The following is a 15,844-nucleotide window of genomic DNA, read 5'->3' on the forward strand; positions in this document are numbered from 1 at the left end:
TTTATAGGAGATCTCTTTGATCTCCTGAGCCTGACACTCTTGGAATACCCTTTATGTCATTTGTTTATGTTGCCTGGTTATATTTCAGTTACTCTTTGGTGGGACCTTCCCTCTGGCTAGTTGATAGAGTCACTCTGCCCACCTTGTCTTAAGTTTTTTTGTGGAGATGCTGTTAAAAACATAAATATACAGCCCAGGCAAGAAATCTACACCCTCGAAAATATCCCCCACCCTCTATCCCACTATCGGCAGAAAATGAGCCATTATTTATATAAATGTAGAGAGGTTAGGAGTATTATACTATAGAAAAAATAGATGAGTTGTTTTAAATGAAAAAAAAGATTTTTGAGAGGGGGCAATAATAGAGTAATAATAGTATCAAGTAGTGTCAAGGCTATGCAAGACAGTAACTAATATTTACATTGTATGTTAAAAATAAAAGGAGAGGGAAGAATGCAGAATAAAGTAAAAAAGTGGAATTTATATAGTATTAGATTTATATAGTAGTTATATGCTATATATTTTGCCCTGGCTGGTTTAGCTCAGTGGATTGAGCGTCGGCCTGCGAGCTAAGTGTCGCTGGTTCGATCTTCCAGTCAGGGTACATCAGAGAAGGAAAACTCTGACTCCAAAAAACCTCCGCTGCCTTGCGGCATACCTCTTCAGGGGAAAGGCTAAGGGAGTAAACCCCGACAGAAAATCCGGAGCCGGAGTCCCTAAGGCGGTTTGACGTTGTAGTCAACACCGGCAACTCCTGCGGCGCACCTGAAGCCAAGCTGTATTGACTCCGTCTTTCCCTTGGACCCTTCAGCTGCGAAGAGAGGGGGGGTCTACTGCATGGGCAACAGCAGACCCTCCATATTACCCTGCCCAGGCTCTGTAGCTTCAGCGTCATCGCAAGATGTCGATTCAACACGGGAGGAGACAGATACCGTGTCACTCCCGACTCGGACTGCACAGCCATTCTCGGCGGTGCAGATAGACTCTTAAGAAGCTACACCATCGTCTCTCGAGACGGACGGCTGCCGACGAACGACGACGATGCTATATATTTAGTGTGAAAAGGAGGCTAAACCAAACCGAAAAACAAACAAACAAAAATTAAAGAGGAAGGATGGGAAGGAGAGATGGTATGAATCAGATTAAAGAGATAGCTTAAAAAAATAAAAAATAAAAACAAAAATTAAAAAAATTTTAAATAAAATAAATAAAAAATTAAAAAATTAAAAAAAAATAAAATGCAAATAAAAAAATAACATAGAAATAAAAATTTTAAAAAAGAAAGTTTTTACTGAGTTCAGCCTTTGTGTGCAGTCTCCTTTTTCTGGATCCATACGTGGTCAAAATTCCATGAGTTTCAAATTTTTTCCTGGTTGGCTGGCTGTGAGGAGCTCTGGCTGGTTTCTGTGGCTGCTTTTTTCTCACTCAGGGGCCTGCTGTAACTATTTGTTGTGAGCCGCGGAGTTGGGTCTCTCCCCAATTGTCCTGCAGCACCCTCCAGCAGTCCTCAGTCTTCTCTGGCAACTCTGTTCTGTTGGCAAGCCAGTGCGCATGTTCTTAGTCCCTGAACCACCTTGGATCCTGCCTTCGCTCCTTTTCCCAAGAAGTCTCTGAGCTCCAAGCCGCTGCACCAGGCTGTGTCTGTCCCTGGCTGGCAGCACCTCATCGTTTGCCTGCACACACTGCCTGCCCACCTGGGGCCCCGACCAATTCTGTCTTTCTAACGCAGCTCTCCTTGCCCAGTTCCACTCTTTTCTGTTCAGTGGCTCCTGAATGGGTGCGTGCACCTGAAGTGTCGGGCCACCAGCCCCAGACTCAATTCACACAGCTTCCCATAGTCTGGGTCACTTGCCGACTCACTGTTCGCCTGTGCGCACTGCCTACCTGCCTGGGACCCCGACCGAGTCCATGTTTCTAACACAGCTCTCCTGGCCCAGCTCAACTCCTCTCTTTTTAGTGGCACTGTGATGTGTGTACCCGGGGCGTGGGGCCCCCAGCCCAGACCAGCTGGTTATGTCGCTCGTGGCCCTCCCACACCTCCGGCCACTTCAAGGAAACCTTTCTATTGTTTCCCTATGGGACTCCACTGGTCCTAGAACCCACAGTAGGCAGCAGTATCCAAGCAGATCCAGGCCGGTGAGCCCGTCTGCAGCTACCCCTCTGGGGTGCGGTGGGGTAGCAACACCGGGCTTGGTGCGCCCAGCGACTCCCCCTGAGAGCGCGGGTGAGCCTTATGCCCTTTTCCATTCCACTCTCACTCTCCCTTCCCTGCTCTCACTGACTGAAATTCCTAATCATCCACTCATCACCCTGTCTGTATCCCAAGCTTTCCACGATAGGAGCAAGCAGACAACACTGCTACCTACTCTGCCACCATCTTCCTCCCTACCTGGTTTTGAAGTTAGGATAATACTGGTGTCATAAAATGAGGTTGGGAGTCTTCCATTCTCTCTCCTTTGTAAGATGATTAATAAATTGATTCTATTTAAACTGTGGGAAACAAATGAAGCCATTAAATATTTATATTTAAAGCAAATACTTTAATAGAGGTAGTGAAGTTTTCTGAAGGCTACATACTCTGACCCTAGTCTATAAATGCTCCTTCTGACTTTCCAACATAACCACCAAACTCTGCCTCCACACATTCTTTTTAAAACATCCACACAAACTCAGTAGGTATTTCTATTATGGTCTTGTTAAAATTGCAGCATATCCGATTGAACTTGGAAGATTTTTGTTTTGTTTTGTTTATTGTGGAGGAACAAAAAAGGATGTGCAAAAACATTTTTATTTGTTATTTCTTTAGGGAGAGATATTAAAGAAAAATAGTGACATGTATATTTGAAGAATATCTTTTAATTTGACATTATTTTAATGGTGAGCACTTAGGGCAAAGTGTGTGCTTTCCCTTTATTTTAGCCCTTCAAACAACATCTTGGATAGGACAGTGTGACTGATAATATTATTTACATGTGTAACAAATAAATAAATATACCTACAAATTATATGTTGATTAGGAGCTTTCTATAAGTGCAGACTGGTACTTACAATATTGGTTCTCAAAATTATGTCAGTTTATTTAATTTGTATCTACTTATTCCTTCTAAACAAGACTTATTGTGGGGATCTGATAACTCCTTTTTTGTGCTCTCCCATATGTGCACATGCTTAAAATGTAGTAAAAACTCACAAATGACAACACATTTACAGCACCACCCATCAAAATTGCATGGTTTTTCCTCTAGTTCCCTTTGTTTTTTATATCTGTTATTGACAAAAAGATAAAGACCAGCAATAAATGGTCTTGGGAAAAGAATGGTAGGCTTTACACACTACTACCCATAGGCAGGTAAACAAAAAACTTGTGACATATATATCAAAATTATTTTTCTCTTTTAGATATTGAATTTGCCTGAACTAATTGATGACTGGAAGTATAAAACTAACAACCTTCGTGTACAGAATAGAAAAGAGCTTATTAAAATACTATCTGCACGGTAAGCTTGTAACTACTATTTTTACATTTAAGAATTATGTCATTAGCATTTCTCTGATGTTTTGTGATGGTCTTTTTGGCTTAAATAGACAAAGTTTAAATTCTTTTCCATTTCATGAAATTGGTTTTTGGGAACTAATTTTAAAGCTAAGTGCTTTCTTTATTTGAATGCATTAGAAAGCATTTTATATGTATTCTCAAGTACTGAGATTTAACAATGATTTAAACAAGAAATTCACAATGTATTGACTGTTTGTGACATGTTGTTTGGGGTTAGAATATAATAACTACCACCACTAACAATAACAATAATAATTTAATAATAATTTTTACCTTTTCTGTTTTTAACACTCTACATGCCTGATCTTTCTTAATACCTACAATCTTAAAACTCTCTTTAACCTTACAATCATTCTGTGAGGTAAGTTTTATTATCCCCCGTTTAACAGATGAGACTGAGACAAATGGAAGTGAAGTCAAGAGTTTGTTGTCTTTTTTGAGCCCCTTCTATGAAGTTTATTGTGATGTTTTGAGAATTTCAGATTGAGTTATGGGTCACAAAGGATTAATGTAAATCAGTTAGAGTATTTGACTTCCAAATTATTCCATTCACATCAGGTTATACTTTGTTAAAACCTGTACCAATTTATCAAGTTTGCCTCAGAAAAAAGTAGTAATTCTTAATAATTAAAATCAGTTTCACATGTTTATTTCTACCTTTCTATCTACCTTTCTAGATATATAAAATTTACTTTGTGTTTTTTGCAGATTTAGATGCCCACTTGAGCTATTCTTCAGTATGGAACATTGGCTCTCATTATGTTAAAAATTATGTACTGTTGTTCAGATACCATATCTAGTTCTTTGAGAAGGCATTTGTGTTTCTATGTATTATATATCAGAGCTCTTTGAAAATAAAATTCCACTAATGTAATTTTTATTTCTCTTTTCTTTATATTCGAGGCTCTTCATGAGTCAACATTCATTACTAATTTGCTCTCTCCTGGATTTTAAGCACTTCTTCTGAACACTGCCTACATCTCTTTCATGTGCCAAAAGCTCTTCAGTCAATGGGAGCTCTGTATGTGGCACCTATATGCAGATGATATGGGAATGAGAATCAGGTTCCCTTTTCCTGATCATTAGTTATAATATAACACTAATTCTACTGCAAAGCCTAAGAGCCCTCAATCATTAACCCTTTTCCACATGAGAAATGGCCATTTATTTCTGCCTTTTACCTCTTTGCCTTTCATGCAGTTTTTAATTCATTTTATTCATTGATATGACTTTTTCCTTTTACACTATGGTTACCAAGATTCAATAATAGGCTCTTGTGAGAACCTTATAAAAGCTCTTTGATAGTCTAAATAAATCATATCCATTCTGCGAGAAGAGTGGACCCAATAAAAATGCAAAACCTAGGCCAATACAAGTTTCATCTTGTTATTTAGTTGCCAGTACTTTAATAACTTCAGGAACCTCAAAGTTGTTACTGGTTTCCTAAGTCATAAAACTCTTATTCCTTGCTAAATTCTGTTATAGAATTCTGCTGTGAAATGACATAGCAGCACCTGTAAGAGATTAATTTCTATTTTCTCTCTTTGGGGTGAATTAAATAATGTCACCTTTTTCCTACTCCTACTATATACACAGAAGGGGAATTTCAGCATTTTGGAACACAGGAAGTTCTTATGTCTTTATTTACACTATTTAATAAGGAATCAAAACAAGAGACTAGGGAGTAGTCTTAAGAGAAGAAATTTGATAGCGGCCCCATCATCATATGTCCTACTCAGACCATAGAAAGAGAGCTCTTGTTGCTCAAAGGACAGGTTTCATGATCTCTTGTGCTAGTCTGTTGACATTTTTTGGGTGCTATCCTGTGGTATGCAGTTCTTCAGTTTCTTCCAGCTCATGTCTCTTCTCCTATGTGGTGACTCAAACAGTAATGACCAGGGAAGATTAGGATATGATTCATCCTCATTTATAACATTGTTATTTGTTTTTCTGAACTAATATCACTGGGTTCATTAGTACTCTGCTGCTCAGCTTTCAGAAGTCTCTGTGTATGTTTTAAAATTTACCATTTTATGATTCTGTGTTTTTCTAATATTCACAATGTTTAGTGGCTCTCCAGATTTCTACTAATTATAGTATTAAATCTAGTTTTTTTAGTCAGATATCATGGTTTTCCACAACCTGACATGACCTTTCCTTTCCCTCTTTTGCAATGTAAGGTGCCTGCTGCAGCCATTCTTCCATTAGGTTTCTTTTGTTCTCTCTCTGAAATGATTCTCAGACTTACCATTATTGTGAAATAGTCTTGAAATTATCCTCAAATGTCTCTATTAGGGCTCCCAGTCAGAGGATAGCACCTTCAGAAGAGAAGGGGTCTCTTTGTGCCTTGTACCAGCCTATCAGTTATCTAACACAAACAGAATCCACAAGAATTGTTGTGGGGGATGATATTCTTAAAGGTCTGTTCCACACACTGTTCCTTTCATTTCACAGAAATCTCTGAACTTATGAATCATAGACACATTAGGGGCCAACCACAAAAAGGAGGAGAGGAACCAGCATTTACTTGATGCCAAGCGATTACCAGGAAATTATTATTAGTTTTCCCACTTTACAGATAAAATTCTGAAGTATAGGGAGATTAGTTTCAAGGCTAGATTGATAGTGAATAGTTACTTAAAAATGGGATTCAAAAAGCTGTACCTTTTCCACATATCATATTGTCTCCCTGAAGTGGTAAATGAAACAAAGTAAGCTTGTGAAAAATCGTCGTCGTCGGCAGCCGTCCGTCTCGAGAGACGATGGCGTAGCTTCTTGAGAGTCTATCTGCACCGCCGAGAATGGCTGTGCAGTCCGACTCGGGAGTGACAATCCCTGCCACACTTGTTACAGGTGAAGGCAGATGGCCGTTGTTGCTGCTGTTGACGCTGCTTCCGCCTCGATCTTTTCTGGACCGCCTCCTCGTTGCGCGCAGCCTCTGCGCGTGAGTACCTTGCCTGACCGCGAGCCTCCAGGCTAGGCGGTCGTCTGCTTGAACTTCCCATGTGTTGAGATTGATGGAGCATTGTGTCATGTCCTTTTTGCAGATGTATTTGAACCGCAGTTTTGGGCGCCCTGTCATCCTCTTGCCTTCTGCTAGCTCGCCATAGAGGAGGTCTTTGGGAATATGGCCTGCATCCATTCTTTTGACATGGCCGAGCCACCTGAGGTGTCTCTCGCTAAGAACTGCATGCAAACCGCTCATATTGGCTCGCTTCAGCACCTCGGTGTTGGGGACCTTATCCTGCCAGGCGACATGCAGGACGCGTCGCAGGCACCTCATGTGGAAGCTGTTGAGTTTCCTTTCGTGCCTTGCGTAGGTGGTCCACGTCTCGCTGCCATAGAGGAGAGTGCTGAGTATGCAGGCTTGGTAGATGCGCAGTCTGGTTTTCTCAGTGAGGCTGGAATTGTTCCACGCTCTCCGGTTCAGTCTGGCCATAACTGTGGCTGCCCTGGAGATTCTCCGGTTGACCTCCAAGTCGACTGACAGAGAGCTCGAGATGGTGGACCCGAGGTAAGTGAAGTCGTTGACAACCTCCAGGGTGTACCCGTCGATGGTGATGCATGGGGGAGTCCCCGTGCCTTGAGCCATAACATTCGTCTTCGTCAGGCTGATGGCTAGTCCGAACTCCTTGCATGCGTGGGAAAGGCAAGTGACTAGCTGCTGGAGTCCCTCTTCGGAGTGTGATGTCAAGGCTGCGTTGTCGGCGAAGAGCATCTCATGGATGAGCACCTCTTTGACTTTGTTCTTGGCTCGTAGACGGGCCAGGTTGTAGAGCTTGCCATCAGATCTGGTGTGAATGAAGACACCCTCGCTGCAGTCCTTAAAGGCGTATTGAAGGAGCATGGAGAAGAAGATTCCGAACAGCGTAGGCGCGAGGACGCAGCCCTGCTTTACTCCGCTGCTGACTGGGAAGGCCTCAGAGGTTGCGCCGTTGTAGGACACCGTGCTGTGCATGTTGTCGTGAAAGGACATGACCACAGCAAGCAGATGTGGTGGACAGCCAATCTTCCGTAGCAAGCTGAAGAGACCGCTTCGACTGACCAGATCAAACGCCTTCATAAGGTCGATAAAGGCGAGGTAGAGTGGTTTATGCTGCTCGTGACACTTCTCCTGCAGCTGGCGTAGGGAGAAGATCATGTCCACTGTTTAACGGCCAGCTCTGAAGCCACACTGGGACTCTGGGTAGACGCGGGAAGCAAGGGTCTGCAGGCGGGCAAGAGCGACCCGGGCGAATACTTTGCCGACGACGCTGAGGAGAGAGATGCCCCGGTAGTTGTTGCAGTCGCTGTGGTCTCCTTTGTTCTTGTACATGGTGATAATGTTGGCATCTCTCATATCCTGGGGGATGTAACCCTCCTTCCAGCAGCGACAGAGTAGATGGTGGAGCGGCTGTAGCAGGACTGGTTTCCCGCTCTTTAGGATTTCTGGAGGGATTCCGTCGCTTCCTGGTGCTTTCCCACAAGCGAGGCGGTCGATGGCTTTGCTGAGCTCTGCCGCAGTAGGTGGGGTGTCTAGCTCCTCCATGACTGGTAGGTCTGGGATGGCGTTAAGAGCAGTGTCTGTTACGGTGTTCTTCGTTGCGTACAGCTCGAGGTAGTGCTCGGTCCACCGCCGCATTTGCTGTTCCTGGTCAGTGATGACCTCACCTGTCTTGGACTTAAGGGGGGCGATCTTGGAGGGGATTGGGCCTGTTGCCTTCTTGATACCCTCATACATTCCTCGTGCGTTGCCTATATCGGTGGCTTCCTGGATGCTTCTGCACAGGTTTAGCCAATAGGTGTTGGCACAGTGGCGGGCGGTCTTCTGGACTTTGTTCCTGGCAGCCCGTAGAGCTTGAAGTGTACTGGGAGTGGGCGTGACCTTGTAAGCCAGTAGGGCCTTCCTCTTAGCCTCGATCACGGGTTCCATTTCTTCCCAGTGAGCCTCGTACCAGTCAGCGTTCTTCCTCTCTTTCTTCCCGTAAGCAATAATGGCGGAGTTGTATATGGCGTCGCGGAGACGTGGCCAATTGGATTCGATAATGTCATCTGCCACCACTCCCTCGCCGAGTGCATCTTCCATCTTGTTGATGAATTGCTGGGTCTTAACTGGGTTGCTGGCACAACTGGTGTTGATGCGTGGGCGACCCTTCATCTTGGAGTGGTGCAACCTCTTCGGCATTATGCGTACCTTGCTTACCACGAGGGCATGGTCCGTGTCGCAGTCTGCACTGTGGTAGCTGCGGGTGAGGAGGGTGCTGCCAATATCCGTTCTTCTGGTGATGACGAGGTCAAGCTGGTGCAAATGGCGGGAGCGGGGGTGCCTCCATGACACCTGGTGGATCTCTTTGCACTTGAAGAATGTGTTTGTCACGCACAGGCCGTGGTGACACGAAAGCTCAAGCAGTCGCTGACGATTCTCATTGATCTTTCCTCTCCCAAAGTTTCCAAGGCAGGTGGGCCAGGCCATGTGGTCGGCTCCTACTCTTGCGTTAAAGTCTCCAAGGAGATAGAGAGCGTTACTTCTGGGGATCTTGGATAACACTTCGTCCAGTGCATGGTAGAACTGTTCTTTCTCTTCGATGGTGGCGCAGAGGGTTGGGGCGTACGCGCTAAGAATGCTGACTGGGCCGAAAGTTGTTGACAATCGGAGGGTAAGTAATCTCTCTGTGCCTCCTGTGGGTGGCTCTATGGAGTTAACAAGCGTGTTCTTCACAGCGAACCCAACACCGTGCTGTCTTGGTTGGTCCGGAGACTTCCCTTGCCAGTAGAAGGTGTAGTTGGTTTCTCTGATAGTTCCGTTGTCGGCCAACCGGGTCTCCTGTAGAGCCGCAATGTCGATGTTTAGTCGTGCCAGTTCCCTATCGATGACAGCGGTTTTCCTGGCACCCTTGATCCACGGAAGGTCTGCAGTAAGTCCGGGGCACATGGTCCTGATGTTCCAGCTAGCGAGGCGAAGAGCCGGAGGCTTCTTTCTTGTTGTTTGCTTGGAATTAACTGGTGCGGGTGTTTTGTGGCCCACTTTTCGAGAGGCGCCTCTCTGATCCCCACGCACCCAGTGGGGCAGGCGAGCCATGGCGAGACGGCACCTAATTGGCTGGGGCTGCCCAGCTTGAGGCGGGCGGTAGCTGTCCAGTGAGGTGCGCTGACCTCTCCCACCGTCAGAGGAGACCCCTGGCGCTCGTTTCCTTCACCAATCGGATGAGCTTATAACCGGTATCTGTCTCCTCCCGTGTTGAGTCGACATCTTGCGATGACGCTGGAGTGTCCTCTCCAGTGAAACTGAAGCTACAGAGCCTGGGCAGGGTGATATGAAGGGTCTGCTGTTGCCCATGCAGCAGACCCCCCCTCTCTTCGCAGCTGAAGGGTCCAAGGGAAAGACAAAGTCAATACAGCTTGGCTTCAGGTGCGCCGCAGGAGTTGCCGGTGTTGACTACAATGTCAAACCGCCTTAGGGACTCCGGCTCCGGATTTTCTGTCGGGGTTTACTCCCTTAGCCTTTCCCCTGAAGAGGTATGCCGCAAGGCAGCGGAGGTTTTTTGGAGTCAGAGTTTTCCTTCTCTGATTTTAGAGATGTCCTTCCTCTTTCCTCCTTTACAGGAGGAAAAATAATGCCAGGAAAAGAAATGAAGAGTGCCAAAAGTTGGGTGTAAGGTTGAATGTTTTGACTGCTCAGGGCCTCTCTGATAAAGTAACATTTGTGCAGTCTCGAAGGCGATGAGATAGGGAGACCAGCGGAAATCCTGGAGAAACTTTCTAGGCAGCAGGTGCATGGTTGGGAGTTTAAAGGGCAGCAAAGAGGACATTGTGCCTGTAGGTAAGTGATCAAGGAGAAGAGTGGGGATAGGTGTGTCCCGAGAGAGAGTGATGGAGGTGACAGGCAAATTATATTGCAAAAGTTATGACTTTATATAAAGTAGTTTCTTAAACTCATGAAATGAAGGAATTAATTTTGATTATATAATCAGTTTGCTTCTCAACTTGCTATATGTTAAATCTTCAGAACTTATTCATCATATAACTGGAAATTGTCTTTTTAAAATATTTTCTTTCTTTAATTTTAGAGAGGGAAAGGGAGAGAGTACGAGAGTGAGAGAAACGTTGATGTGTGAGAGAAACGTTGATTGGTTCCCTCTCGCATGCACCCCAACCATGGACAGAACCCACCACCCAGTATGTGTCCTGACTGGGAATCAACCTGTGGCCTTTCACTTTGTAGGATGATGCCCAACCAATTGAGCAATGCCGGCCAGGGTTGTAACTGGAAGTTGTTACATTTTGACACCTTCACTTATTTCTCCCACCCTAAAGAAATATCTTTAAGGGAATACTATGCCTGGTAGAGTTCAATCTTCAAGCAACTTAGCATCAGCAAAACCTTCACCTGAAGAGACTTGAGGGACTTGAGTTTCAATGGTATATGCTTATCATTCATTCTTTCTCTCACTCATTTATTAACAATTATTTACTGAACACTTAATAGGTGCCAGTGATTCTTTTGACCACTAGGAATATGGAATTAAAAAAAAAGAAAGACAAAAGCCTTGCCCTACTGGTCTTTCCTTAGAGTAAACCTTGCTAGACTTCATAGAAGACTTTTCAAAATAATTTTAAGAACTCTCATAAAAAGATTTGTGATATGTCTAAGTAGTTAGCTTTCCATATTTTTCAAACAACTTTTTTCTATTTTGCTTTACAAAAGTATTGTACTTACAGACTGTGCCTGTTAATAATTTATTGTCTTTTTGCCTTTTTTGAACATGTTGATATACATGCCGTAATTTTGTTCAGTGTGGTTTCCCAGTCATGTGTCTAGTAAAAACATCATTTTAGTAACAATAGCTACATTACCACGTGAGTGTGTTATGCTTTTGCCTTCGTCTGCTATTAAATATTACATTATAAATGCTTTCCTTTAATATTTACAGATAGTTCTTGGTCTACGTTTTTATTTTATAAAGTTGATAAATATGTGAAACTGTACAGGGAGTTGTGAGAGTAAATTTGAACTGCAGACAGCTTTAAAAACAAATTCTAGATATGATGGACTCACAGTGTTTATTTTTTTTTAGAAGTCTTAACCCTTTTACCCAATTATATATCCAAAAGTTAAAACAGAAGCATTAAAAATTTTTACAAAGTATACTCTCCTATTTCAAACTCTTTGCTCCAAAGCATGTTTTTCTGAATGTGTTGATTAATTTCTTTGTGTGTATGTGTGGTGAGCAATCAGTTATTTATTTATTTATTTATTATTGTTTAATTACAGTAGTTCCAATTTTTCCCCTTTTGCTCTCCCCTTCCATGCCCACCACCCACCCTCACAGTTAATCCCTACCCTGTTATCCATGTCCAGGTGTCCTTTATACTTGTTCCTTGACTAGACCCTTCCTCTTCTTTCCCTCATTACACCCCTCCCCCCACCTCTGGTTGCTGTCAGTCTGTTCCTTTTTTCTATGTCTCTGGTCCATTTTGCTCATTTGTTTTGTTCATTAGGTTCCACTTATAGGGGAGATCATATGGTATTTGTCTTTCACTGCCTGGCTTATTTCACTTAGTATAATACTCTCCATTTCCATATATGCTGTTGTGAAGGGTAGGAGTTCCTTCTTTTTTTCTGCTGCAGAGTTTTCCATTACATAAATGTACCACAATTTTTTGATCCACTTATTTACTGATGGGCACTTAGGCCACTTCCAGCACCTGGCTATTGTAAATAATGCTGCTATGAACTTTGGCATGCACAGGTTCTTCTGATTTGATGTTTCAGGATTCTTAGGGTATAATCCTGGCAGTGGGATCACTGGGTCAAAAGGCAGTTCCATTTTTAGTTTTTTAAGGAAATTTCAAACTGTTTTCCATAGTGGCTGCACCAGTCTGCATTCCCACCAAAAATGCACTAGGGTTCCCTTTTCTCCATATCCTTGCTAGCACTTGTTGTTTGATGATTTGTTAATGATGGCCATTCTGACCAGTGTGAGTTGGTATCCCATTGTTTTAATTTGCATCTCTCTGATGGCTAGTGAGGCTGAGCACCCTTTCATATGTCTATGGACCCTCTGCATGTCCTTCTTGGAGAAGTGTCTGTTCAGGTCCTTTGCCCATTTTTAAATTGGATTGTTTGTCTTCCTGGTGTTGAGTTGTAAGAATTTATTATATATTTTGGAGATCAAACCCTTGTCCAAGGTATCATTGGCAAATATGGTTTCCCATATATTTGGTCCCCTTTTCATTTTGCTGATTTTTTTAAACCATGTAGCAGCTTTTTAATTTGATGTGGTCCCATTTGTTTATTCTTTCTTTTATATTTCTTACTATATGAGACATATCAGTGAGAATAACACAATCCCTATTAAAATACCAATGGCATATTTCACAGATATAGAACAAATATTTCAAAAATTTATATGGAACCCAAATCGACCTCAAATAGCTTCAGCAATCTTGAGAAAGAAGAAAAAAGTATGAGGCATCACAATACCTGATAACAAACTATATTACAAGACCACTGTAATCAAAACAGTCTGGTATTAGCATAAGAACAGAAACAGATTAGTGGAACAGAATAGAGAGCCCAGAAGTAAACTCATGTCTCTATGGTCAATTAATATTTGACAAAGGAAAGAGAAGTATAAAATGGAGTAAAAATAGCCTCTTCAATAAATGACATTGGGAGATCTGGACAGGTATATGCAAAAAGATGAAACTACACCACCAACTTACATCAGACACCAAAATAAACTCAAGATGGATAAAAGACCTAAATATAACTCATGACATCATAAAAGTCCTAGAGAAGAACATAACCTGTAAAATTTCTGATTAATTTCTTGAGTAGTTTTCCAAGATAATTTTCCTGCCCACAGCAAACAATCATTTATATTTTTTAGAATCAGATAATTCCCATTGCATTATCCTGTGAAATTCATAGACTCTTTTGAAAGTGCTTACTACAAATGTCAGTCACTCATCTCACTTTTCTGTTATTCTTACAAAATACAGTTTGGGGCTACTCCCTGGGAGCAGTTTACCTCATTCAGAGGAAGGTAGATGCATATTTTTGTCATCAGCTGAGTTTTCCTTTTACAGCTAGCACAGGAACAATTCTCTTCAAGTGGTGTAAGGAGTTCCTATTCTCCACCCATGCAGTGAGCTAGTTTTTTTGTTTGTTTTTTGTTTTTTGCTTTTAATTTAAAGGTGAAAAACTTTCCTCTTGAGCTTGCCATTTTATCCAAAGTGTTGCAGAAAGTCTGTTTACCCAGCTGTTGATCTTGAAAAGTAGGCAAAGCTAAAGCATGTTAAAAGTTTCCAACTAAAACATAAAAAATGAGTTATAATAGAAGTTAATCCAGAGCCTATTAAATCAAAACCCCTCTGCAATACTAAGGAGCAATGAATTTCTGAACCTGTGATACTCAGATGGTGTGAATCAGCATTTTTTTTTGCAATAGTTAGAAGCTCAAGAGAGATGAAAATCATGAAGCTAAAGAGAAGGATAAAGATGATATATTAGTACTTGGGGGAAAATAACAGGAAGACATGAAATGATGATGAAGGAAAATAAATGATGGAAAAAATAGGTATATAATTCACTTTATTTCTCCCTCTTTCTCTCTCTCAACATTATTGGCTACTGACTATTGATCTTGGTCCTGGAGATACAGAGATGAAATATGAAGTTTGTGCTTTTGAGGAACTCATGATCTAACTAGGAAATAAACAAGTAAAGCAGTGATTTAAGTAGAGTGTGTAAAGTGTGGGGTCAACATAGGCACAGGGTGCTGGAGTTCAGGGAAAGGGTAACTACTTCAGTCTGGGAAAGGCTTCCTGGAGGTCATGCTACATGAGATGAATCTTGAATGACAAATAGAATTAGGTAGATGAAGAAAACAGCTCAAAAGAGGAAATAGCAAACTGAGTATAATTTTATAGGGAAGAAAAAAATCACAGGAGAAGAAAAGGTATCTTGGAATATGACAGCTTTTAAATTGCTTTTGGAAAAGTGCTACACATGTTAAGTGAGTCTATGTCCATATAGTCCTAGAGAAAGCATTTCTAAAAAGTTGGTTACATTAAGTTGTCATAAATAAAACTAACAGCATTAGGTAAATTTATCTTTTCAAGTACTATGGCAATTCCTTTGGTAAAATAATTATTTTTAGTTTTGAATAACCTGATTTTTCTTAAATTAAGTTTCTAATATATAATTGAATATTTACCTATTTTGAGAATTTACTATATTATGTAAAAGTAAATTCCCTACTCAGGGATTTCTAAACAGAGGTGCTAAACCAATATTTTTGAGTTGATTCAAGGGTTTATTAAAGAACTGGCCAAAGGGGAAAGAAGCGAGATCTCTCAATGTCAGGTCAAAGTTTAAAAAGGAGAGCAGTGGTAGCCAAAAATGAGAACTTGGTCTAAACTAACCTAGAACAACTGTCTTCTGTTATGATCACCAAATGTCAAAAGCCTGAATTTGAGACCAGAGTCTTCCATTGACTAACTCTGTAGTCTTGAGCAAGTTCTCTGATTTCTCTGAGCCTTAAGTTCTCATATATATGATACACATTCCAATGCCTACATCATAGTCAGAGTTAAAAAGCAGAACAGGCATAAAAACAATTAGCGCAACACAGCACACAATAATGAGTCTTTCAGTCCTTGAGAATTATAAATTATGGTTCCTGAATTTTTATTATAAAAGTTCTATATAATTTTTTATTCATGAATACCATATTTTTGAAAGATTTCTCCCTTCCAAACTATATTAAATGACTTTCATAATTTTGATCTCATAAAGTTCTATATAACTGCTAATCCAATCCTGATTAGCATGATATAATTTAGCATTATTGTACTGATTTCATTTAATTCTAGCAAAAGTAAAGCATGTCAATCTATTTGGCCTATATGGGCTTTGTTCCACCTTTAAAAAATTTCTAAATAACTCACGAAACTTAGGAATACATTTAACTTTGTACATACTCTAAATAAAGGCTAGTAATACTGCTTAGTTTTTTTTTAAATCAAAAGTTGACCTTAATAGTTCATATGCTATTCTTTCTCAGGAGACACTTGTTTCTCAGTGGAACTTGTGAGCATTCCACTTAATTTATTCTGAGTATTTGTTGTTGAACTCTTATAAAGAAAGAAACACTTTTGTGTATTTCTTAGTTTGTGGTGTAAATAGCCTCTATGAAAAGCTTCAGTCTGGGCCTTTAAACTAAGTAAAATACATCCGTGAGTTCTTCTGTCATTTTTTTGGTTAAGTTTTTCAGTTTTAATGAGCATCTTCTGCCTTCCTGA

The 15,844-nt window shown here is 41.3% G+C and overlaps 1 protein-coding gene across 2 annotated transcripts in view; it reads left to right on the forward strand.

The window, feature by feature from the left end:
* Positions 1–15,844, forward strand: part of SUGCT (succinyl-CoA:glutarate-CoA transferase) — a 1,282,463-nt gene that overhangs the window by 575,620 nt on the left and 690,999 nt on the right. Inside the window, exons 11-12 of one of the 2 annotated variants that reach the window (XM_090286757.1) lie at positions 3,400–3,497; positions 4,265–4,364. In XM_090286757.1, coding sequence (XP_090142883.1) covers positions 3,400–3,497; positions 4,265–4,322 — 156 coding nt within the window. In that variant the 3' untranslated portion in view covers positions 4,323–4,364. Of the gene's footprint in view, positions 1–3,399; positions 3,498–4,264; positions 4,365–15,844 lie in introns of those variants that run through there. The other variant, XM_090286756.1, reaches the window with a different exon arrangement.

Source organism: Furipterus horrens, unplaced genomic scaffold (genome assembly GCF_987537825.1).
Source record: "Furipterus horrens unplaced genomic scaffold, mFurHor1.1.pri manual_scaffold_9, whole genome shotgun sequence".
Lineage (NCBI taxonomy): Eukaryota > Metazoa > Chordata > Mammalia > Chiroptera > Furipteridae > Furipterus > Furipterus horrens.